The sequence below is a fragment of the Aspergillus melleus genome, assembly GCF_016097325.1.
Source record: "Aspergillus melleus strain CBS 546.65 chromosome Unknown contig6, whole genome shotgun sequence".
NCBI lineage: Eukaryota > Fungi > Ascomycota > Eurotiomycetes > Eurotiales > Aspergillaceae > Aspergillus > Aspergillus melleus.
Genome location: NW_025763375.1, coordinates 2,051,579 through 2,076,081, shown reverse-complemented (window position 1 = coordinate 2,076,081; position 24,503 = coordinate 2,051,579). Strand labels below are relative to the sequence as shown.

Below are 24,503 nucleotides of genomic sequence, written 5' to 3'. Positions count from 1 at the left end.
CAGCACAAATGTACTCGGCCAATGATACTTGGTGGATATGGGATGATCGGCAGAGGTTGACTTGGTTGAGGGCTGATGTCTGAGAATTGGATTTGGGTTCTATGGGACAGGTAGGTAAGCATAACAACAGGAAGTGTGAAGGAAGAAGGTTTAAAAGATGTAAATGCCAGCCTGTAGGATAATAGCTAATCCAGTCAACTTTCGTTCATTCTCTCACTCGCTGTCATTCATTATATGCCATTGATGCTTGGCTGTCCTTGAAAGAACAACCACAGCATGAAAATTTCATTGCTTTCATTTGTATTTGCCCTAGGGGCAAGGGCCGCATCCGAAGTGCCCACACACTCGTTTTCCTTTTCGTCTCCTAGCGTCTCTTCCGCTTCGCTGTTTCCAACCGCCTCGGCCTCTGCCTCCTCCGACTCGTGCGCGGGAAACACTGCAACCAATCGACAGGAATGGTGTGACTACGACATCAACACGGACTATACAACCACCGTTCCAGACACTGGCGTGACTCGAGAGTACTGGTTTGACCTGCAGCATGTCACCGTTGCCCCTGATGGACGTTCTCGGTTTGCCCTCGCCATCAACGGATCGATCCCAGGCCCGACTATCTACGCAGACTGGGGTGACACGGTTGTCGTTCACGTCACGAATAGTCTTCCAGATACGGTCAGGAATGGCACTAGCGTTCATTTCCACGGTATCAGACAGTACTACACTAACCAAAACGACGGGGTAGTGTCTATCACACAATGTCCCACTGCTCCAAACAGTACAATCACATACCGGTGGCGGGCAATGCAGTATGGCACCACCTGGTACCATTCACACATTGGCCTACAGGCCTGGGAGGGACTGTTCGGAGGTATTGTTATCAATGGACCGGCTAGTTCCAATTACGACGAGGACAAAGGGGTGTTGGTCCTCAATGATTGGGACATCAACACCGTTGATGAGCTCTATATCTCGGCACAGACAGATGGACCACCGACTCTGGACACGGCATTGATCAATGGAACGAATGTCTTTGGATATGATGGCAATGTCAACCAAACGGGATATCGATTCAATACCTCCGTGACAGAAGGGACCTCCTACCGTCTTCGACTGATCAATGCCGCCATGGATACGCATTTCAAGTTCATGATCGACAATCACACGTTGACCGTCATCTCTAACGACCTGGTTCCTATCGAGCCGTACAACACGACAGTCCTCAATATTGCAATGGGTATGTCATATCGTCTTACATTTTCTGGTCGCACCTGAACCCCCTAGATCAATTTATTAACACACACCAGGTCAACGATATGACGTCGTCGTCCAGGCCGACAAATCCTCCATCGCGAAGAACTTCTGGATGCGTGCCATCCCGCAAGAGGCCTGCTCGGAGAACGAAAACCCAAAGAACATCAAGGGAATCGTCTATTACGGAGACTCACCTTCGACACCCACAACATCCGCATACTCATACTCCGACAGTTGCGACGACGAAGACATGTCATCCCTCGTCCCCCTCGTGAATCCCTACACCATCGACACGGCTCCGCTTTACAATAAATCCGAACCGGTGTCCCTAGGAAAGAACTCGCAAAGTCTCTACCGCTGGAAGCTCAACAGCACGTCCATGCACGTTGACTGGGCCGACCCAACCCTTCTGGAGATCTACCGCGGGCACCACACATTCGCCAATTCCAGTGGGGTGGTCCAGCTGCCGCGCAAAGATGAATGGGTTTACGTGGTGATCGAGACGACGCTTTCCGTGCCTCATCCGATCCATCTCCATGGTCATGACTTCCTGGTCCTGGCACAAGGCAGTGGTACATATGATGGTAGCGTTATGACTAGCAACCCGCCTCGGCGTGATACCGCAATGCTTCCTGCGAGTGGGCACCTGGTGGTAGGGTTCCAAACAGATAATCCGGGGGCGTGGTTGATGCATTGTCATATTGGCTGGCATACAGCGGAAGGATTTGCGATTCAGTTTGTCGAGAGGTATGATGAGGCTCGGAAGCTCATTGATTACGATTCTTTGAAGGATAATTGCGACGCGTGGGGTGACTATCAAGATGTGTATACGGCGGAGGAAGATGATTCTGGAGTATGATAGACTCGGTCAGCGTGGAATGCCTCTGGGCTTCTTGTTTAGTGGTCTGTCCCGTTAGTCAGTATTAGTTTTGAATGTCGTTCTTTTATCTTATCTAGCTAATATATGTCATAATCTAAACCGAAAGCTTCTGACCTCATACATTTCAATATATCTGTACGCTCTCTCATCGTCCAATGTTTTTTCCTGTCCTTTACATACTCCCACTTTCGTCCCCTTGTTGGTAAGCTCTATTACTTGGATCATCTTGACAGCCAAGCCCACGAGGAAATGAAGCGCTCTAGACACCCGAAGACTCAAATCATGATATTCCACATGGAAAGGTGTGCCTAATAAAGTAACCACGAAAGCGGTTGTTTTGGTGAACCGTTGTGGAATATCCGACAGCTATTCATGTACAGTCTCAATACTCGAATACCTTAAGGCAATTCACACTCAATCAAACTCTCCACCCCTCTTCGCGCGGTCCATATTTTGGTAACCTTCAACCCGACAGACTCAACCAGCGCACGCCAGTGCTTCTCGGTCCGCTCGGTAGACGCAAAGTTTGCCATCATGATAATATCGAGACTGGTCGCTTCCCAGTATCCGTTAGTACTGGGAATAACATTCTCATTGATGAGAACCTTGCTGTATCCCCGGGCCATGGCCGGAACGATATTCGACAAGATCTTCTGGCAGTTGTCATCGTTCCAGTCATGCAGCACGGAATGCATATAGTAGGCGCGTGCTCCTATGCCAAGTTAGTCCTGATCTCGTTAATCCGAGGAAAGGCAATTTACACACCTTTAATCGGCTGCTCAGTGAAAAGGTCATGGCTCATGGTCTCGATCGAGGAAGGTAGGTTCATCGAATTCGCCTGCTGAATCACCTCAGGAAGATCCTGCAAAACAGCACGGCCGGGGATCTGGGGCCACTTTCCCCGGAACTCAGAGAGATCATGACCCGTTCCTCCACCCATATCCACCAAAAGCACATCGTCTTTGTTTATATTTAATCCCTCCATCAGCGTCGACACCGGGTAGAAGCCGGGGTCCATCCAGCTAGGTCGGCCTTGATGGTATGCCGACATGTGATTGTTGAACTGAACGGCATGGTCTGGGTTTGCTCGCAGGAAGTCGAAAAAGTGAAGGTTTGTTTTGAAACCGAGCTGGAAGGGCGCATCGGTGCCGTTGTCAGGATTGCGGTAGTCGGTTCTCCTAAGATGGGCGGGGAGAGCGAGGACGCCTGAAGTAATACATCCCGTCCTGTTTGAATCAGCTAACTAGACATTAGAACGGGAAATAGAAAGGATGTTGATTACATGCAAGGATAAGCGTCGCTGTATCGTGGCGAGCTCATCGCGGTTGAGAACCCAGTGCGGCGGTACTCATCCGGGCCTGTCTCGGTGATTGCACCCATCGCAGCAAGATGTTTTAGGATTCGAGCTGGGAAATGGTCAACGCAGGAGCTCTCGTTTCCAATGGTGGGAGGTATCTCACATAGCATCATAGGCTCCGCTTTGGTGGCTTCCGCAAGGTATGTAGCCGTCCTAGGAGAATTATCGCGAGACAAGGCTGTGAATACTCCCAGGTCGACACAGGTTTCGATTGCTGCATACGACGTACTCTTTACATTCCGAAGGAACGACGCATTAGGACCAATACTCAACATGGAACAAGGGAAATGGCTTTACCTGCGACCAGCAATGTCGTATTATGGCTTCGCGCGGCGTCTCAAGCGCATGTACCAATGACCGAGCCGTGTCCAAAAGATCTGTTCGTACTTTCTCATCTTGCAGGGCGAGGTATACATCGCCGCTCGTTCTAATCTGCTTCAGCAGCGACGGAACGTCGGCGGGCGCATTAGGAGAGATCGCGACGTCACCATCGACGAAGGCTTCTTTCAGGAGACCATTGGCCGCATGGCGACTAGTGGTGGTTCCATTGGTCATTCCGTCCCTGTGGCTCATGATTGATTGCTTTTGCGTCGCGTATCACAGGATATTGAGTTCAGACTGAAAAAAAGATCTTTCTCGAGATAGGGGGATGTTCACGGTAAACGGCCCAAGTTATACCAGCCACTATGGCAACATCTCGGATTTCCCATAGAAGCTAGGCTGTAAGATACCCCTTTCATGAAAGAAGTACACGGTGAGAACGGACTCCATCACTTCCTCCACTAGGAATATAGACCGTTAGACGTTGCACGGTGGGGGGAGATCAACCCTGGACAATGGCGTTCGGAGCTCCCAGTCATTGGGGGATTTGTAGGCCGGTCAGGTGTCGGTGGCCCATTAGAACCAAGTCTCGCATGGTCTAAGAAATCTACCAGAATAGTGTGCTGCAGGTAGACACAGGGGGCAGTAGAGGGCCTATATGTCTCTCCAATCCGCATCCCCATCAGGTAATGACCTTGGCAATTGAAATACGCGCCTCCGGTTACTCTGACTGTGGAAATTACAGAAGGATCTGAGATAATTTGATATGACAACGCTCGCGTCGGCGATCATTCTCCTTTTGGAGAGGCCTCTGTGTTCTGAGGGCATGTCACTAATTTGAACGACTATTCCGCGGGCAGCAATGGTGCCGGCATGGGGTCATGAATCCCGGTCAGGGAGGCATTATTAGCGGCGGTATTGAGACATTTCCCCCTTTGATCCAGTAATTGGGCCACGGAGATTTACGTTCTTTTTTGAGACTCCGCCCACGCTCTCCCCAATATTGGTTGTTTCAATGCCATCAATTACTGTTACCATTAACCTCGCATAATGTATGTCCCCAAGGCATTTCTATGGCCGCAAAGATACGGTGTCCCCGTCCTTCAAAATATAGCCAGTAGAGCCTAGATAACACCGTGGGCGCCGTGGAGCCATTGGAAGCGGGTTCACGGTTCCCTGTCTTCCGGGCAGGAGCAGTGGATTCAAGTAATCCTTCGGCCCCACAATCCGCTGTCATTTTCGGCCTTAGTCGTGGATTACTCGATTCCTAGGACAGCCCTGCCATGGGTGTCTTCGCCAGACCACATGTCACTGACATCCGCGTCGTCAAGGGTTGCAACTATGCAATTCTGCGCCAGAAGACTATCATGTTGTGTCTCGCCCGTGTCTCGTGGTTTGGGAGGGCCTCCGCCGGCTGGCCTGCTATAAGCTGCCGGATGCCGTGCTCTGCCACGTCTATTACGATGCCGGCGGCGGAGAGAAGATGGCCGCCATAGCTGTACTGGCCTCTGTGATTCATGACTGGGTTGATCTGGGGGCAGATGTTGCATGCGGTGATGTGAACAACATCATTCCCATCCTTGACCTGTGGGTTATTGGACGAAGCCCGACTGGCGGAGGTATACTCGTGCATGATAAGGGCCGTGATCTGGTATCGAGAGAACGACCCCTACAACCCGGCTGCGCTCTGTATACTCTTCTCACACTGGGGGCGGCTCGCCAACTGCCGCCACCGTCCTGTTGCTCTTCTCGGCCGGACTGACTTCGGGGTCGATTCCATGGCCAACACGAATGCATGCCATAGTCTTCTTTCAAGCCCCCCGCCCCAGTTCTGTTCCCAACAATATGTACAAGCAAGATGACTCGTTTTTCTGTGCGGAGGAAGGGGGTGTCATGAGCGACATTGTGGCATTCTCGATTAGCACAATCCATCGTGGCAAATAAATCCTATTGGTGGGTCTAAGAAAACGACATCCCCAAATCTCACAGCAACTGAAGCCCATGCATATGGACCCTGGGTAAGTTTGGAAAGGGTGGCACCTTTCCCCACGCATCTTTATTAGATGACACATGCAAGTATATGTGGTCTGGTATGTGGGCCGCACATGTAATATGGTCCGCGGAGGACGACTACTTTAAGTTGGCCAAATAAGTCACAATACGAGTACACCGCTTGCAACACTTCTCCGAAAAAAAAAAATTAAATTAAGATAAAACTAAAAAAATAAAAATAACAAACCCCTTCTCTGTGTGGCAGAGTGAAGGGCTCGAAGCCTGGTGCATGGGCTTTGCCGTACTAGTCACCCGGATGATCATGAAGGGCTGGTAGCAATGACGTATGTATCAGATAATGCCGCTGGAACAAAACACCTAAGGGATGTAAGGAACCATATCGGACTCCCCTCATCTCTATTGGATTATCCCATGAACTGATTACCATCTCGAAGTACTCCGTAATTGGAATGCTGCCGTACTTTCTGACATACCCGTCTACATTCTGTCAATGGCCATCACAACGACGTTCATTCCGATCCATATGACCACAAGGGCGTTCGTCCATACTGATTGCGATGGCCAGTGTCTTACTAACATATGGAGTGTCTTCACGGATCAAATAGCATCGGTAATCCTTTTAGGTTCCCCCCTGCAGCGGTTCAGTCAAATTTGATAGTGGCATTCGATGTTGGCCCATTATATTTGGACTTATCAGATCGCAGAGGTCGGTCTAGTTAGCATATGCGAGATTGCATACAGGGTGGACACCGACACTTGTGATAGGTTTGCCATAAGATGGGCAAAGATAGTACCATAACGAACACCTAGATTGTAACAGATGGCTGAGAAAATATTAGCCAAATCCGCTCCATCTTAGAGAGTGCGGTGAATAAGGAAATCTTTCATCAAAGAATATCATATAATTTACCTAAGCCAAATGCACTGTCCATGATGACCACAAAGGAGCTCTGCCTTGTAACATTACTATCTGGAGCCTTTAAACGGTAACCTACACCGTATAGTGCAGTCTGTAAGCTTTTAGGCAGTTATCGTCCAGTCAAAGACGATGGATAATATGTCCGACCGACATGTGGGTGCAGAATGTCCTAAAACCCCGCAGTTAAACGCAATTCGTGAAAGGATCGGCATGGTGATCAGACACTAGATCCCACTGGCATGCTCACTAACACGGGAAACAAGAAATGTTGATTCAATCGTCAATATAAGAGGCTGGTTGTTCTTGATGAAAAGTGGGCATAGGCCCACCGCATCAGACGAGCGGGGCGCTTGTTCCAAGTTGTGAAAACTCCGCAAGAGCATGGATATTTGCTACTGAATCCTGTAACTGAACCCTGAATATAAACTCTCGTCCGCAGCGCATAAGCCTCCGTCAGCATGTCGCACGGTAATCACGCTATACCTGTCGGGTCGCGCGTCCTCGTCACCGGTGCAAACGGCTATATCGCAACGCAGATCATCGAGCAGCTTCTCCTGCTTGGATACGTCGTGAGGGGCACTGTGCGTGCAGTGAAACCATGGCTGGATACCTACTTTCACGGAAGATACGGAAAGGATGCTTTTGAACAGGTCATTGTGTCGTCGATTACGAATAGAGATGAGATTGATGCCGTGTTGGATGAGGTGGATGGTATCATCCACGTGGTTTGTATTGTGTGTTTCTTGAACTGTTAGCTTGAGCTGATCAAGAACAAAAAAAAGGCTTCGGATGTTTCGTTGAGCTCTGACCCCGAGGAAGTCATTTCTTGGGTCGTGCGATCGACACTGGATGTGCTGGATCTCGCTACCCAGAGACCAGCTATCAAGCGGGTGGTGCTTGTCTCTTCGTCCACTGCTTTATATACCATGCAGCAGGGCATTGAAGAGAAGGCCGTTCATGAAAGTATGTGAACATAGCCTAACCCCCTCTATGACATTAGCTAAAGAGTATATAACCGCTAACGCGGTCAAAGACACATGGAATATTCGAGCTGTAAAAGCTGCTTGGGATCCTAAATTCCCAGATGACAGAAAGGCCATCATGACTTACTCAGCGGCTAAAACAGAGGCTGAGCGACAGGCTTATAAATGGGTAGAGGAACATCGGCCCAATTTCATACTTAACAGCGTACTTCCCTGCTGGACGGTGAGGTTCTTCGCACTCCTTGCAACCAGCCTCATCGCAGAAACTGACCTTGAATCTAACAGCTCGGCAAAGTACTCTCCTCGGAGATGTTTGGCTCCACGATGGGCTATACACGTTTGGCACTGAAGGGCGACAACATGTTTCTATCGCTCCTTCCCCAACGTATGACCCCCATCCCACTTGACGTTCATCCCCCGACTTACGGGAAGCACTGACGATGTGGACACACTGTAGATTGGTTCGTCGACGTAGAGGACATAGCGCGTCTCTGCGCCGTGGGACTTCTCGACCCTAGCGTCCAAGCCGAGCGACTGTTCGGTTTTGCGGAGAATATGACCGGGCACGATATCATATCCACTCTTCAAAAGTTGCGCCCAGGAAATTGTAATCTCACCCAGCCCCCCGGAAACGTGATACGAGACCAAACCGAAGTTCTGCCTCGCAAGCGGGCAGAAGACCTGCTGCGGAAGTTCTACGGTCAGTCGGGGTGGACACCTATCCAGGATAGCTTGGAGAAGGGCATTGATGGGTGGGAGTAGACTTGGAGTTTGTACTACCTCAATGTCCGGGTCGGATGGAGTGTTTCTTGGAAATCAGGTCACGATGCCTTTCATGTCTTCTATTTAGAACCAATGGCATCGTGCTGGACTGGGTCCTTCCCCAAGTATCGAGACCTTAGCATGCTGCTTTGGTCATGCCTCCTAATGCCCAAACAATACCCCACTCCGTGCAACAAGCCAAGAGAATCACTGTAGTAAGACGGATTGTCTGCTCTGGCTCTGCCAATTACCGTGGGACCAGCAAATTCCGTTATGAGAACGTTTCACTGCATCCGAACTACCTCGTATAGACGTTTGGGCCTTTCTGAGAATGCCAAGAAGATATACCGTCTGTTCATACAATAGCTTATCTCGAACAAGGCTTGACTTGCGCTTCATCAAGATAGTCTATTAAAATATGGCAAACAATGGAGGCTTGGCTGCTCCGCACGAAGAGGAATTCGTCCGCGACGCCACCGGAAAGTACTTGACGTTAAATACGAACGGGATACAAGCCTCGAGTTCGGTACGAGCTCCAAGGGTCAGACGGATCTCTGTCATGATGATCAGTTACTTGGCGTGGGGTGTCGATACTATACCTAGAGTCGATGAGCTGAGATTGGGTATAAAATGTCTGTTCACCTCCGTTGTACTAGTTCCATTTATCAAATATCTTCACCCTCTATTTTACTCGCAAAGCCTGATTGTCTTGCTAACAGTTTTATTAAGCCAAATCAAGATGAAACTTCTTCCCCTCCTTGCTCTCTTCGCGGTTGGCTCTTCCGCTGCCGAGATGAGGGCTTGCAGTCGAACCAATATGGGAGGGCAATGTGAAGTCCGGGTCTGTGCCCACCAATGTTATTTGTTTCCATATTTCGAATTTTATACTGATTGATCTTTTCCAGACATCTCTGTAACTTTCCTCCTTGGGACACGGCCCATCCCGTGCCTGAACTAACACTTCTTCAGCGGCAAAGTGAGCGGCAACTGGCGCTCTTATAACTGGCGCTCCAGCACCAACCGATGCGTCAAAATCTGTAGTACCTGTGATGTGTGTCCTATCCTAATCCCCTTCCCTTGATATATGTATGTGACTGTATATACTAACGTGAAATTTGATCAGGAACTGGGCTGGCGGTGTCAGAGCTATAGCAACAATGACATCGCCTTCAATAAGTTCATTATTTTTGACTGGGCGGGTGGGTCAGGACCGGGGGCTACTAGCTGCTGCTAAGCGAATTCGAGCTAGTAACTATTGGGCTCTGTTATATTGTCCGTGTTGGAACCGATTCTGAATTTGCTTTGTGAAACTTATTTCATTGTGGATTGTTAACACCTGTCGAGCTAAATTGATCTGAACGTTCCTGGAAGGCTTTTTGGAATCTACATCACCCCGTATAGTTCGGCCAAATAGTCACCTAGATAGGTTAGAATGGGCGGTGACCAGTTTAATGACATGACGGTAACATGTTAATAGGGCATGAGAACCTAGCGGCAATTTTCCATCCCGTAGATTATGTCTGCAGAATCCTCAGCATCACAGCTGTTTGGGCTCGAAAGGTGCTGGAAAGTTTCTACGAAGTTCGCTGGAGCTTTAGTATTTCAACCATGACCGGGTAGACCACGTGAATGAAATAATGAAACTGTTCCATATACAAATTCCTGTTCACTTTCTTGAGAGGAGGAAGTTGTTGCCGCGCTACGTGAAGATCAGGGGGTGATCGAGAGCAATCCATCAGCGACCCTTGAGACCATCCCATTAGATCTAAATGACTACCAGTCTGGACTCCGTTTGGCTCGGGTGGTGAGGGAGAAACTACCTCAGCAGGACATTGTGGTGTGCAATTGATGAGCCAATTTAGTGGATTATCAAATTAGCAAGTCCGGGAACGAGCGGGTAATGCAAGGTGATCAGTTGATGCCAAAATAGGTTTCATATAGCTAGCTAACAGCTTACCGCACACAGGAAACTACTATACGCATTTGCTCGTCGTTCTCGAGCTCCTTCCCCTACTTCAAGCCACGGCAGTCAAACGATGGACCCCTTCACGAGTGACATTCCTTGGCTCCCACAACCAGGTTCACCATTCGCTGACAAGATATCCCATCGGACCTTCTGATTCTGGGTTGGCGTACTTCAATAACCACAATAAATACAGTAGCATGCACCGGTACGTGGTCAGCAAACTCGTCATCAACATCTTTGTCCGCCATCTAGCTGCACTGGTTCCCAGCTCCGAAGTCGTCATCAATAACTTTTGCCCCGGGTTCGTGGCCACGAGCTTTGATAAGACCTTGCCTTTGTGGATTAAGCCAGTCCTTTCAATTTTGCGAAGGCTTCTGGCAAGAAGCGTTCAGGATGCTGGTAGGACTGCAGTCTATGCTACGCCGGTCTCTAGAGCGAAGACGCATGGCAAGTATTTGGAGGATAGTGAGGATCGCCCGTTGATACTTGCCATTTTCTAGTTCCTTGTCGCGACACTGGCATTTTGGCTATGCAGTGGAATGCCGTACCTGGGAGACAAGGGGTATGAAGAGCTGGCTGGAAAGCTGTAGAATTGGATACTGCAGGAGACGAAACGAGAGGATCCGGAATTTAATGGGACATTCTAATATGAATTCCGGGCTGGTCTGTTTGGGGTAATCAATAGTCAACATAATATGCGGTTAGCAGCTAACAGTAGCAAGATATGATGGCTTTACAGGATGCCTTAAGAAAGCATGTTGGCCTTACAGTTAATGCCTGACACATCAGGCCGTGAACATAGTTCTGGCCTCAGGCCGTAACGCCAGGCTGCCACCTCAGGCACCCACCTCGGCATCTCCAACCCCCAAGTGAATATCTTCAACTCCTTGTCTCCCTCAACGCATCAACGTGTTCTCTGGACTATTATTGATTGACCAAGAAGCCCAGGTGGGTCTGTGTGACTCATTCGACATTCAGGAAGATGAGCTTCTCTGATTGGTTTCTGGTGGAATAAGGATGGCAGCTGCGTCCGATTAGACCTTTATTAACCATGATCGACAGGCCAAGATATTCTGCTATTGCTAGATCAAATATTCTGTTTCAATTGAGACTTGAATATGCGATTTTGAGTACGCGACATACGTGAAACGCTCGGGTTCATGTCTGAGGCTGTTCAGGCATCCATATGCAGCAACCCGTTTGGCACGATGATCGAAATACCTGCACCTCATCTGCCCCTCTTCCTCACTCGAATGATAAACTATTGGTTTATGGATGATCGCTTCGATTTTTCTATGTAGAGCGAAGCCATTTTTGGCCTCATTCAAGGCGGTTATTATCACCCATATCGAGATATATAAATTCACAACGAGCATGGAGAAAGGAGGTTGAGAACTCTACAACCCACAGGGAAACATGCGATAGAGACTGTCAGCTATCTTGAAGTTAAACGAGGCGGAGCACACAGTAACAGTTAATCAACAGCCAGAATCCTCCAAGAATACGACGGAGTCAATCAGATGTCACGATTTCCCGTCGAAGCGACCAGTAATGCCTTACGATTGGCCTAATCGACACCTGGCGGCCTTAGCGCCCCCCCACGAGGGACCGTGACATTTGCAGCTTAGCAGCTTCTCTCGCTCTTCTTCAGTGATGATCCACCTCTTAAGCCTGGAGAGCCTTGTGTGCTCGACGCTAGCACAGCCTCCTGACGGAATTGCCCCTCCATATGAGGCTGAAACTCTGTGCTACCCGTGGTGTCCCTATATTTCAGACTGCCTCCGCGATGATTCTGCAGGAGTTTTTGGATTCCCTCGCCCACTGCTTTCCACACCGCAACTGTGATGGAGGGAGCAAGCGCTGCAATCGCTTTCGTCCAGCTTGGCTTGAGCATTGCGACTACTCTGAACACTTACATCGCCGACGTGCGCCATGGTCGCGCTGACGTCGCGAACCTCGCCAACGAGATCGAAGCGACCGTCTTACACGCGCAGGAACTCGACAAACTCATCCAGGAAGATGAACTGACCGCGCGATGGAGCCGGCAGGGGCGTTACCTTGCAGAGAAGTGTCTCACTGACTGTAACGATGTGATCACAAGACTTTCCGATCTGCTTCGTCGATCCGGAGGTACCACTCCGGGGATGCCGGTGCTGAACGGTGCCGATGAAGCCAAATCGAACGATACAAAATCGCTCATCTCGCGGACGGATATTGACATGTCGAACTTCAATCGCCTTTATTGGCCCCTTCTGAAGCCGCAGCTTCAGTGTCTCAAGCAGGAGTTGCAGAAATTAAAGCTCGACATCTTGCTGGCAGTGAATACATATCGAGTCAATGCGACGTGAGTATTACGCCTGCTTTGGTTTACATGCCTATATGATTCTGATGATGGACGTTCTCAGTCAAAAGGCCGAGGAACGCAAAGCGATAGCCGAACGAATCGTCGCGCTCTGGAAATCGCGCACAATCGCCCGTCGTCAGTTAATCGTTTTCCGGCGGCAGCTCGAGACCCCCAACGACGACTATTATCGAACGTACCCTCAAATGCCAAGGCAGAGAGACGATGTCAGAGCGAGAGAAAGGGGAATTCCAGAGCCAGAATCAGAGAAGGTCGAGCAACCGCATGGCCAAGGCAGAGATTTGTCGACATCCAGCCTCTCTGAAGATAGTTCCCCGAGAGGCTATCCTCGCCGTCAACGAACACCGGAACCTTTGCGCGAACGGATGCCTCGCCGGAAACATTCTGTCTTGCAGGACGTCTATATCGACCGTCATACACATCGCTCGCCATCGGAACCCATCGGGCTTCCATTTGCGCCCGATCCGGAATACGTGAGCGAGTGGAAATCCAAGGGACGACAGATTCTCGACTACGCGCTGGGGTTTGTGCTAGGCCCCGGCGATGATGCCACCGGGACGAGGCAAAACCTGAACCATCTATGGGATTCGTATAAGTCTAATCCAGCGGCACTCAAGAGGTTAGTTGTGCCGATCGGGTCAAGCGGTTGCTGTTGAGACCTGAATTATAAGCTAATCATCAGCAGCGTTTTGAATAAAGTCGTCACGGCGGCTCCTCCAAAACCAAAGAATACCCTTCCTCTAATCTTGAGAGACCCCGAATCACCAAATGGTACTGCATTTACCTGGTCCCTTCTCATTTCCAAAAGATCCCTGGGATACACTGTCGAGCCCGTGAACTATCCGCATGAACTCTTAACCAAACGCTTGCTACGGGAAGAACGGAAATCCAACCGGTCGGGATCGCTAAACCTGGAGGCCTACAACACGCTTTCTACTCTCCCAATGCCATATCAGAATATGATAACAAGATGGCTTCGTCCGACGTCATTCCGTTCCTTTCACTGGGAACTGTTGATTTTGGATCCATCGTACGGTGCAACCGAAGGAAACACTAGCCGGCGCAAGCGTCTCGCCGAAAAGCTCCGCCGCAAAACAGCCCGACCCGAGGGTCCCAGCGAGCCAACGAGTGTTCTTGCCGTTTTCAAACGCTGTATGAGACCGGATGCTGAAACGTCGTCGCATCGATCAGACTCTCAATCCTCCGCCTCCTCACGCCGGGCTCGGAGAAGGCGCACAATGCACCAACTGGCCGCTATGCTCGGAGCGTTCGCTGCAGCCCAAGCAAAGAAGAACAGACGGTCATCCCAGGATAAGCAGTCACACTCACCCCGAGGCCGCCAGCGCCGTCCTCGGAGTGTCTCTCCCCGGTCTGTCAGTCGAAGAAGGTTCACTCGTAATCATTGGAAACGCGCACAAGAGCCAAAGTCTGGCCAGGTCTACGAGATGTTCGAGACCGAGGAGCCTGAAGCGGGCGATGGTCCGGACGATGATCTGGCAGATAAGATTGTGACTGAGTATACAGGTCGTGCGGCTCGGTTCAATAGCACTACTAATGCCTCTGGGCCGAACGCTGTGGGGAGTGAGAATATAAGTGACGCTCCGACGGCTAATGGAGATACGCTGTTTTGATAAAACTACATGATTAATGGCCTTTAGTTGAGAGTCGGTCTGACTCTGTCCACGTTCTGACGTTCTTGATCAATAACGAAAATTTGCGCAACTCTATTTGTCCGGGTACGGTCCGGAGATGAACATGTTCGGCTTCAGGCGGAAATCCGATTATCAAGACCGAAAGACTATTTCGAAACTACACATTAACTTCGGGGATTTCAAAGCTTCGAGCATATGGATCTCAACTTCGACCTCAATATCCATCCCTCACCTAGGGTACAGTGTCCCGCGGCTGTATCCTGCTGTTTTCTTGTTGAGCTTTGTTGATCTGAGTTCGGTGTTGAAGAAGAATGCCTTGAGGCGTGCTTTCAAGAGCGAGAAGTTAGCTTAAGTGCGTGGTGGAGGTAGAAGTGCTGAAGCTCTCATGGCTTCGCTTGAAGTTACCGGGCTTTGGACGGACTAAGCGGCGTGTAGGCGTAAACAAGCTGAAGTCCTTGATTTAATCGTGGTAACGCCTTCGGGATTTTGCATTTCGCCTCCGGTCCTCTTTCAATTCCTTTGGCCTTTTCGGTATTTCGTTCTTCAATCTACTTGTGTGAAATGTTACTTGTAAATAATCTGGCAAGGCTTATGAAGTCAGATACATGTTCTGGGTCAATCACTCTTTCCCATCGAATAAGCAGAAAGGTCACCTTGTACAGAATGTTCTCATTCTAAATTCTCTTATTCAACATGCTTCAACTATGAATAGTCCTACAAGGTCATGCTGGCCCTCTCTGAACCGTCAATGTCAAACCCGCATCAATGTTCACCACCGACCCATTGATATAGCTTGAAGCTGGGCTACACAAGAAGAGGATCGAGTCGGCGACTTCTTCTGGAAAAGCGCCTCTCTTCAATGGACTGACAGCCTGGATAATCGGCCCTAACTGGGGAACCCGCTCCAGACTCCGTTCCATCATAGGCGTTTGCGTCCACGCCGGGCAGACGATGTTAACCCGGATGTGGTTCTTGATGTTGTCAACCGCTGTTATTGAACTCGTTAGTTTATACAGGTTACCTCTCTCTTTCCTACTTGAAAACTATTTTCAAAGGGGGTTGAGAAAAGCAAAGGGCTTACCAGCTGTTTTCGCGATACCAATAACCGCCCACTTCGACGCCGAGTAATTCAGCATACCAGGTGCCGCGACCAGCCCATTGACAGAGCAGACTATGACAATCGACCCCCGTCCTAGGCTTCTCTTTGTTCCGTGTCGAGGACTCGTATATTCAAGAGGTTCCTGGGCGGCCATGACTGCGGAGACGGCGCGCAGGACCAGCATCGTGCTGCGGGCGTTGACGGCCATGGTTTTATCGTACATCTCAATGTTCAAATGTTCGGTGACCGCGCCGGAGAGGTTTCCCATCTGTGAATTCGTGTATGTTTGTCAGGGACTTGTTCGAAAAGAACCTAAGTGGACGGAGTGGGGGAGAAGGAAATCGCACGCCAGCAGAATGCACGCAGTGATCAATGCGGCCGAATTCTTTTTTCGCCGTCTCAACGGCATTATCGATGCTCTTTTCGTCCGTGACGTCGGTTTGCACGGCGATCGCACGAAAGTTCGAGTGTGTCGCGAATTTCTTACTTTCCGAGATGGTCGATTCGGCCTTTGCTAGATCGAGGTCTGCGAGGAGGATGCCCTCCACACCGGCTTGCGCCAGCGAGAACACTGTCTCCTGGCCGATGCCAGAGGCAGCCTGTGATAAAAAATGAGGGTAAGTTATGCCGTGGGTGCTTGACTTGAGAAAGCGGGGGAGGGGAAGTGGAAACAAGGGATAAATGGAAATTGATAGGCCCGCAGAGGGTAGGATTTACATACACCAGTGACGAGAGCAAAGCCGCCGTTCAAAGAAGAGATAGGAGAAGCCATATCGACGAGTTTAAGGTGAGAGGACAGCTGGGAGACGCGATTAATGGCGGACATGGGAGCAGCGCACTTATACTTGACTTGCTCCTGCTCTTACGACCGATATGTCTTGGCCGCGGTCAACCGGACGGTGATGTGGAATATGTACAGTACATGGAAAATGTCAAGAGAATGCATCGAAAAGGAGAACAGCAACCAAACCCCCTCACCTCAGCCAACGAGACAGGGAAGACATGGCTCTACGTGTTTGGCCGAACCAATGCTTAATCCTAGTCAGCCAAGGTAGCCATCAACAAGGCTGAGAGGTTAAAGAACAAAGAAAGCAAAAGCAAAACCACCCTTGCATGCTTAGCTTCAGGCCTCTGCCGCACCAAGTGGGCTTCGGAGTGATTATCTCCAGCCGATCGGGAGAAAACCGGGGCGGTGCGTATGCAGAATGGTGATAGTGAGTGATGATAAGGGATTCACTATAGCCGTGTCTTGTATTTTGTGCTTTTACTAGTTTTGTATCGATCTACATCATACGATAATATGGGTAGGCAGCAAGTGCTCACCTTACTAACTGATCACATAGAAAAAGGTACTATAGATAGTACGTCACAGCTTTCCACGAAACCAATAACAATCTAAAAACACGTCGTCTAGCAAATTAAACTGTCAGCTGCTTTCTCTTCCACATCAATGCCGTAGACAAAACCTGGCCACCAGCAAAGGCGATCAAAATCTTCATTTGGAGATTGTAGCTGCCTGAATAGGTCACGCGAATTGCCTCCTGCGTGGCTTCTGAGAATTCACCCAATGCATCTGTTGAGTTCAGTATTTCATGTACCTGCTGGGAGTCTAGTAAATGCGCGAGGTGCGACTGTAGATACCCCTGCGACGCGGCGGTGACAATAGCAAGACAGATAGCGCCTCCCATGACGCGGAATTGGGCAACAGCACCCATTGCCACGGCTGGTAAGCAGGTCAGCATTCTGTATCCGCGTGACCAAGGAGAAGACGTACCTTTATCTTGCTGCTCGACAGTGAACGGCGTCATCAAAATCAATAGTGTGATGTTGATGCCGCACCCAAACCCGGCGAGGACCTGATATCCGTACTGTGCAGCGGCCATGTGTATGGACTCTGAAAGAGTCCCCAACAATGCATAAGCAACAACCTGGATCAGCGAGGCCACGAGAACCAAGTACACCAGTGGTAGCTTGAAGATCTTTGCTAGGACGGGCGCCAGAACTGACCCTACGGGCGCGGCCACGGTGAAGGGAATGAGGCGGATGCCCGCCTGCAGAGGCGACAGGCCGTTGACAAATTGGAACCGTTGCGGCAGTTGGAAAATGGCTACGAACCAGGTTCCTCCGAGACAAATGGAGTTCCTACTTCTTGTCAGCATACATCGATAGAAGGGAGGTCGGGAAATTTGATCTTACAGTAGCATTCCCATCCACACACGATTCTGCACAAAGCGCCAAGGAAACACGGGCTCTGTAGGCCCCGATGATAGGGTCACTCGTCGCTCCCAAAGGAGGAAGACGATCCATGCTAGACCGGAGATTACCAACATAACGATGGTGAAAGCTGACCTCCAGGCGAATTCACGGTTCGCTTCTTCCAAGGGCGCAACGAGGCATACGGTCGCGATCAGCAGTAAGCAGGACCCCAGAAGGTCGACCTTCCGGAACGCATCGGTTAAGGATTGGTGGAGTGAGAAGCGACTCGCATTCTTTGGCTGGTTGTGTCGAGGGAAGCGGTTGGGCAAGGCTAGTATTAGCACAAGACCGGCCAGAGCGGCAGGCGGAACACTTAGCCGTGCGTTTAGCTAAGGTAAAGCTTAGACAAGGTGGAGAAATTCGAACTTACTTCAGAAGAAAGACCCATCGCCAGGCAGATTCCGAGATGGCACCTCCGAAGATGGGTCCCAGCAGTAGCGAGATGGCATAGACCACCGACATGCCGCTAGTATACGATGCATATCTCTCCGGAGGCACGAGTTCCAGAACGACGGCCGCGCAAAGGGAATAATTTCCTGCCCCTCCAACACCTTGGAATGCTCGGAAGACGATCCTGGATGCATGTCAGCCTGAGCTGGACCATGTCCACCAACCCCTCCTGGTGGGGTGTGAAATTGACGTACAATTGTTCGATGGTCTGGGAGCCGCCGCACGCCCCGGAGAACACGATAAAGATCAACACTGCAGCCAAGAGACATGATTTGCGACCAAAGATATCGCTAAATTTCGCAGAAATCACCAACACCCCTTCGACCCCCTTGCGTCAGTTCTCCGGTGCATTTTCCGTGTCGGGATTAGCCAAGATAACTCACCAACGTAGCCGATCATGTATGAGGCTATGATCCAGTACACCTTGCCTTGTCCCCCAATATCACTCGTGATGCTCACGATAGAAGTTACCACAATGGGAATCTCCAGATTGGTGAGGAAAAGACACATGCACAGCCTAGCCAGTTAGCAGGTCAAGCAAAGAGAACACCCAGAGGACAAGCTCACGCCGCTGTAACGAGATGCAGTCGAAGGCCCGTCAGGTACTGGCCTGGAGGATCTGGATCCGTCTGTGACGATTCAACGTCGACAGCCACCTCAACCGGCTCGGTCTTTGTCCCGTGCTCGACACTGGCGGCGTCTTTGCTGTTGCCCATCCTGTATGTTAGCAAGGGGTTCGTGTTTTGCTTATTTTTCTAGAGGGGTGAAGTTCAACAGAACGTTTCAAATATTGCGATGGATACGACCCCGATATCTATCTTCCTCGCTCAGACGATCCTGAAGGAGCAACAAAGGCGAGCGGCTTTGCCCTAAATTGGCCCCGTGGTGAGAATTTGGTGGCTGCTCCACCGTGATCTGGCCTGCATGAGAATCCAGGGATCAAAGACGGGTGGCGTCGATCTCTACTACAAGGAGTAAACCGGGGAAGTCCAACTGAACCAGGCGACTCCAATGGAAAATAATTGAGTAACCTGATGTAATTAAAATCTTAGATGCATGTAACACGCACAGTCGGACTGTTATACATTTCTGGCCCCCAGGTTGGCGGACGAGATGGTTTACGTCTTCAGCGAGTGTCGACTTCGCATGATTATATCGTCCGCATGAATCCGGGCTCATGATAGTTTCCTCAATGATCTCCTAATCACTTGCAGATATGGGATCCAACATGTCTCCGGAAGAACTTCTCGAGATGCCGGCTGGCTCTCCCCCGCCTGGCCAGCAGTCGAACCTGAAAGACCCACCCAACTTGGAGACCGCTGGTCGTGCCGTACTTTTGTTCTTCTGGATTTCTGCGTCGACTCTGTTCTTGCTGCGTATGTACACAAAGCTGTTTGTGATCCGGAAGGTTAAGTTGTCAGATTGTGAGTGCACAAGTTCCTACACTCTAGACGCACGCTAACAATGTTCAGACTCGATTATTCTAGCATGGGTATGAGAAGTTAAGATAATCAGATACATCGTGTCTATGCTAACCAACTTAAGGGTATTTTTATGGGTTATTTCGCGCCGGCATGGCTATTATCAAAGGTCGGCCCCGGAGTTGATCAATGGAATATCAGTCTGAAGAACTTCATCTCGCTATTATTTGTATGACCTCACTTATCTGCTGGACATCCATCCTGCGCCAGCCCATCTAACCCGTGAACAGTACTTTCACGTCGCCTCTATTATGTACGGCTGCTGCATCTTTTTCATCAAATTGGCCATTCTCCTGCAGATATTAGAAGTGTTCGTGCCCCTAAAGAGCAACAACTACTTCTTCTGGAGTTGCCACGCTCTCATCTGGATCAACTTCGTTTTCTATACAATCAGCTTCTTTCTAGAAATATTCTCATGTCGACCGATGGATAAAGTCTGGAACATTCTGATCACAGAAGGCACTTGTCTGGATACCACGAAGTTGAATATTGCCGCCAGTTCAATCAATGCTGCATCAGACGTGGTCATTTTAGTTCTTCCGCAGTTGCGCATCTGGGGCCTCCATATGCCACTACATAAGAAGATTGCCGTTTCGGCGGTTTTCTTCGTTGGAATCTTGTACGTGCCATTCTAGCCCACTGTCTGAGCGGGCTTATATACTGACGAACGTTGTCTTAGTGCCTGCGTCTCCTCCGTCGTCCGCCTCGCCTACACGGTTCATCTTTATCAGACGGATAATAAATCGTATTACAGCTACCTTGCAGGTGTCTGGACATTGCCCGAGCTGGCTTCCGGGATTATTGTCGCCTGTCTGCCGGTGATTCCTCGGTTCGTGCGTAGCGTCGACCCGAACAACCGGCTATCACGTCTTGGTGCGTCAGTCCAGGAATTGTTGTCGACAGTCACGGGTGGCAGCCGACAGCGATCACGCGAAAGTTCTCGAAATACTGCTAAGGGCCAAGGAGATGGCACAGTCGTTATGCCGACAGGGAAGGGCAGCGAATCGGACCAGTACCCATTGGTAGCGATGTCCAGTCAAGCGAGTTCAAGGAAAGATGCGATTGCTACAAAAGGGGTTACTTAAGCTACGTCGGTGCTAGGTCATCGTATCTCTCCATTTTCACTTTTTCATATTACATTGGTCCGGTTCATTCTTTTGTCAACGCCGTTGAGCATAACGTAAACACAAATTCAAACCCCTCAAGAGTCCACCTCCGCCCTTGCTAAAGTCCTCTTAACCACCTGAACAGCTTTCAAGACCCCCTCTGGATCCCTAACCCCAGGAATCTCATGCCCGCCCTCATGCACAAACACCTCGCGCTTATCCCCGCAGCACAGCGCACTCAGCCCCGGCCCATAGCCATACCTATCATCATTCCGCCCCCAAACATGCCCTGTTGGTAGGTCCAGCACCTCTCCATCCACCCTAGCATCCATGATACGGGCCACCCCGAGTTCCAAGTCCCGGGGGTCTTCTGGCGGTCCTCCGCAGAAAAACACGGCGCATTTGAATGGCGACGCGGGGCCACCTCGCTTGCGGTATTCGCGCTCCAAATGCAATAATAGACTTGCGCCGCAGCTGGCGCCTTGCGAGAATGCCAAGAGCGCGTCGAACGGCCCCTCATCGGTGATGTACTCTTTCATGTCGGAGAGGGCGCGAACTCGGCTCTCTAGGCTGTCGTCTACGTACATGAGGAATTCGTCCTCAGGGGTGGCCAGCGCTTCGAGACCTGTCGAGGGGGGTTAATTCATGTGTAACCAACGGCGCGTGCAAAAATACGATAGGATAGGTGTGACGAGGCTCAATTAAAATAGAAACAATGGCAAACGAAATGTAACGTGCTGCAAGGCAAGGCGTCGTGAATTCTGGTTGGTAACAACAACACAACCTACCTGGAGCCATAGCGGTCGCGACCGTCCCTTCCACCCACTCATAGCTGTGCAGGGGACCTAAGTGATGCCGGATAGCCGCTGTTTGATAAAGAAAGCATGTGTCAGCTTTTCATGGATTATATTTGTCTGCCTGTGGACTCTCCACCCGACTTTGTCGAGGGGCAGTTAGGCAATGCCCACGCAAAAACATTTCATTGGCTCGGAACACGCACCTGTCTGGGCTTCAAACACCTACGTATACCCCCTTTGCTGTTAGCATGTGTGTGGCTTTGAAACCCAGACATACACCCCTTGCTGCATATGAGGGGGCGGAGTCAGACGACGGGGGGTAGTTACTCACCCGGCCATTCTCCCCCATCCCGTGAAGACATAGAAAACGCATGAAGGATGGATAAAGACGTAAGTGGTAAATGTAGATCGTAGAGATTCACCTCACACCGCGCAGCCTTGTGTAACAAATGAGTACAGCCCAGAGAATAAATGCTTGTTGGGAGGGGAGCGAAGGGGGTTACATGCAACTAAGAGATTGCGGGCCGGAGGAAGTAACGCGGTCGCTGGACGAGGATTATCCGCCGGATGATCGATGGTGATTGTTCCGGGATCGGGGTATGGTACGGAGCAAGTAGTGTGTGATAGCGAGGACGTGCATGCTTTAATGTGTGATTCTGGCTGCAGGCGGTTAGACTTGGGGGCGGTTCAGGGATTGCTTAGCAGGGAGTGGAGATTCTTAGTTGGTTGGACATTGCTGGCGCTGTTGGTGATCCGAGTGCGTGTGCATACGCCAAGTTCAATGGGTCTTTTTTGTCGGGAGACAGGCAAATTGAGCGTCGTAGATAGGTACACTCGTGATGAAGAGCCCAGTGAGCCTTGTCGGTCTCGATTGCACAATGCGGTTCGTTCTCCGAACGGGCGATTTCCAGGTATCTAGGGGTATGGGTATGGAGTTGGTGAGATAGTATTTTGTAAGAATGATGACCTAGTCCTTTTTTGGGGAAACCAAACATCCACAGTATATATATAGCATCGAGTTGGTCTGGTCTACGGGGATTTCTATCGCAGCAGAAACCACAACACCGATTATCCATCATGAAAGCAGATGCCCTTGAACCCATTGCCATCGTCGGCCTGTCATGCAAACTCCCTGGAGATGCAGACTCTCCGGAGTCGTACTGGAAAATGATTCAAGAGCGTCGCTGCGCAATGACTGCATTTCCAGATGACCGAATGAATCTTGAGGCATTCGCGCATCGCGATTCCAAGGTCAGCCTCTTCTTGGCTATCCGAGCACCTGGTGCTGATTGATCGCAGGGCTTTGTGAAAGGGGCACATTTCATGAAGGAAGACCCAGCGCTATTCGATGCCTCGTTCTTTGGGATTGGAGGTACCGAAGCCACCGCCATGGATCCTCAACATCGTCTCGTATTGGAGACATCATATCGCGCGCTAGAAAACGGTAAGTCTCTTCATTATTCATGTTTGATATACCTAGCATAGGCACAAGATGAAAAAGCATCGTAATAACCTTCAAATAGCGGGAATTCCAATGGAATCAGCCAGCGGCAGTAAGACGGCCGTGTACAGCGGCTGCATGACAGACGACTACCGACACCTGGTCTGTCACGACGCAGAAAGTATCCCAAAATACGCAGCGGTTGGGTCAACTATGAGTATGCTGGCCAACCGACTGAGCTGGTTCTTCAATTTGACTGGACCCTGTGTTAACCTCGACTCGGCCTGCTCAAGCAGCTTGATGGCACTTGATATGGCCTGCCAAGGGTTGCGGAATGGGGATTCGAACATGGTGGGCTGACTCTAAGCTCCGGTACGCCCTCACACAATGGCTAATCTAAACCACAGGCGCTAATAGCAGGTGCTAACCTCATCGTTGGCGTCGAGGCCGTGGTCTCTTTGATGAACATGAGCTTCGTCTCTCCGGATGGAAGATGCTACAGTTTTGATGAGCGCGCGAATGGGTACGGTCGTGGTGAGGGCTGTGGCGTGATCGTCATCAAGCGTCTCGCCGACGCAATTAATGATGGAAATGTCATCCGGGCGGTGATTCGCTCGACTGGGTCTAATCAGGACGGATACACGCCGGGTCTAACACAGCCTAGTCGCGCACTCCAGGCTCGTTTGATCCGTGAGTGCTACGCGAAAGCAGGTCTAGACTTTGCCCCGACGAGATTCTTCGAGGCTCACGGTATGTCCCTCTGGTACGAAATGTGTTGAACTAGTTGACCTCATATGGACCAGGAACTGGGACCGCAGTCGGTGATCCCATCGAAGCGGACGCTATTGGCAGCATTTTCCGCACCTCTCGCTCGGCAGACGACCCTCTGTACATGTAGGTTCCACCGCTGCTTGATCAAGGATAGTGCTAACTAGGTCAGTGGGGCCGTGAAATCTAACATTGGCCATCTAGAAGGGGGCAGTGGCATTGCAGGCATAATCAAAACTGTCCTGGTTCTAGAGAAAGGAATCATTCCGCCAAACTCAAGCAACTTTGAGCGCTTGAACCCACGGATCGATGCGGAGTTTTTAAACATCAAGGTATATCTGTCGCTCGTAGATAGGAAACAAACGGTTGCTAAATTTTTCTAGATCCCAACTGAGTCAATTCCTTGGCCAGCTCGCGGGTTGCGACGTGCCTCCGTTAATTCTTTTGGATTTGGAGGATCCAATGCACATGTCGTACTGGATGATGCGTATCACTTTCTAAATGACCATGGCTTGCATGCCGCGCACTGCTCTGTTGACGAGCCTCCAAGATTAGGTTCAGGTGTACATGTTGAACATCTTTCCAACGGTCAACCGGAAATCAATGGTAGCCACTGCCGTGATGAGCAACACACACGGT

The 24,503-nt window shown here is 50.3% G+C and overlaps 9 protein-coding genes across 9 annotated transcripts; 4 read left to right on the top strand and 5 right to left on the bottom strand.

Annotated features, from left to right (window-relative positions):
• Positions 1–159: 159 nt before the first annotated feature.
• Positions 160–2,209, top strand: LDX57_010446 (uncharacterized protein). The gene is made up of 2 exons (XM_046092197.1): positions 160–1,234; positions 1,305–2,209. The coding sequence occupies exons 1-2, from the start codon at positions 277–279 to the stop codon at positions 2,108–2,110; spliced, it is 1,764 nt and encodes a 587-aa protein (XP_045948175.1). The 5' UTR covers positions 160–276; the 3' UTR covers positions 2,111–2,209.
• Positions 2,210–2,275: 66 nt separating this feature from the next.
• On the bottom strand, positions 2,276–4,086 carry fmaD (putative O-methyltransferase). Its single transcript, XM_046092196.1, has 4 exons — positions 3,592–4,086; positions 3,414–3,537; positions 2,897–3,357; positions 2,276–2,843 (listed from the first exon to the last, which is right to left on the bottom strand). The coding sequence occupies exons 1-4, from the start codon at positions 3,761–3,763 to the stop codon at positions 2,530–2,532; spliced, it is 1,071 nt and encodes a 356-aa protein (XP_045948174.1). The 5' UTR covers positions 3,764–4,086; the 3' UTR covers positions 2,276–2,529.
• A 1,062-nt stretch (positions 4,087–5,148) lies between these two features.
• LDX57_010444 (uncharacterized protein) lies at positions 5,149–5,442 on the bottom strand (the record flags this gene model as incomplete). The annotated part of the gene is made up of 1 exon (XM_046092195.1): positions 5,149–5,442. The coding sequence occupies one exon, from the start codon at positions 5,440–5,442 to the stop codon at positions 5,149–5,151; it is 294 nt and encodes a 97-aa protein (XP_045948173.1).
• Positions 5,443–7,199: 1,757 nt separating this feature from the next.
• On the top strand, positions 7,200–8,486 carry LDX57_010443 (uncharacterized protein; the record flags this gene model as incomplete). Its single annotated transcript, XM_046092194.1, has 5 exons — positions 7,200–7,466; positions 7,524–7,704; positions 7,775–7,947; positions 8,010–8,109; positions 8,182–8,486. The coding sequence occupies 5 exons, from the start codon at positions 7,200–7,202 to the stop codon at positions 8,484–8,486; spliced, it is 1,026 nt and encodes a 341-aa protein (XP_045948172.1).
• Positions 8,487–12,296: 3,810 nt separating this feature from the next.
• LDX57_010442 (uncharacterized protein) lies at positions 12,297–14,445 on the top strand (the record flags this gene model as incomplete). Its single annotated transcript, XM_046092193.1, has 3 exons — positions 12,297–12,796; positions 12,858–13,433; positions 13,500–14,445. 3 exons carry the CDS (start codon positions 12,297–12,299, stop codon positions 14,443–14,445), a joined length of 2,022 nt encoding a protein of 673 aa, XP_045948171.1.
• A 743-nt stretch (positions 14,446–15,188) lies between these two features.
• LDX57_010441 (SDR family NAD(P)-dependent oxidoreductase) lies at positions 15,189–16,391 on the bottom strand (the record flags this gene model as incomplete). The annotated part of the gene is made up of 4 exons (XM_046092192.1): positions 15,189–15,454; positions 15,548–15,833; positions 15,913–16,164; positions 16,287–16,391. 4 exons carry the CDS (start codon positions 16,389–16,391, stop codon positions 15,189–15,191), a joined length of 909 nt encoding a protein of 302 aa, XP_045948170.1.
• Positions 16,392–16,983: 592 nt separating this feature from the next.
• On the bottom strand, positions 16,984–18,987 carry LDX57_010440 (uncharacterized protein; the record flags this gene model as incomplete). Its single annotated transcript, XM_046092191.1, has 7 exons — positions 16,984–17,288; positions 17,340–17,707; positions 17,762–18,133; positions 18,192–18,395; positions 18,466–18,589; positions 18,655–18,788; positions 18,839–18,987. 7 exons carry the CDS (start codon positions 18,985–18,987, stop codon positions 16,984–16,986), a joined length of 1,656 nt encoding a protein of 551 aa, XP_045948169.1.
• Positions 18,988–19,499: 512 nt separating this feature from the next.
• Positions 19,500–20,837, top strand: LDX57_010439 (uncharacterized protein; the record flags this gene model as incomplete). Its single annotated transcript, XM_046092190.1, has 5 exons — positions 19,500–19,695; positions 19,744–19,763; positions 19,817–19,921; positions 19,983–20,371; positions 20,432–20,837. The coding sequence occupies 5 exons, from the start codon at positions 19,500–19,502 to the stop codon at positions 20,835–20,837; spliced, it is 1,116 nt and encodes a 371-aa protein (XP_045948168.1).
• A 116-nt stretch (positions 20,838–20,953) lies between these two features.
• On the bottom strand, positions 20,954–21,656 carry LDX57_010438 (uncharacterized protein; the record flags this gene model as incomplete). The annotated part of the gene is made up of 2 exons (XM_046092189.1): positions 20,954–21,483; positions 21,647–21,656. The coding sequence occupies 2 exons, from the start codon at positions 21,654–21,656 to the stop codon at positions 20,954–20,956; spliced, it is 540 nt and encodes a 179-aa protein (XP_045948167.1).
• Positions 21,657–24,503: the final 2,847 nt, after the last annotated feature.

Excerpts from the sequence above, each read along its gene's own strand:
- LDX57_010446 (XM_046092197.1), top strand. The coding sequence starts at position 277 with ATGAAAATTTCATTGCTTTCATTTGTATTTGCCCTAGGGGCAAGGGCC. Across the intron at positions 1,235-1,304 it reads AGTCCTCAATATTGCAATGG|GTCAACGATATGACGTCGTC; the intron begins GTATGTCATATC and ends AACACACACCAG.
- fmaD (XM_046092196.1), bottom strand. The coding sequence starts at position 3,763 with ATGTTGAGTATTGGTCCTAATGCGTCGTTCCTTCGGAATGTAAAGAGT. Across the intron at positions 3,358-3,413 it reads AGCGACGCTTATCCTTGCAT|GACGGGATGTATTACTTCAG; the intron begins GTAATCAACATC and ends TGATTCAAACAG. Across the intron at positions 2,844-2,896 it reads CACTGAGCAGCCGATTAAAG|GAGCACGCGCCTACTATATG; the intron begins GTGTGTAAATTG and ends AACTTGGCATAG.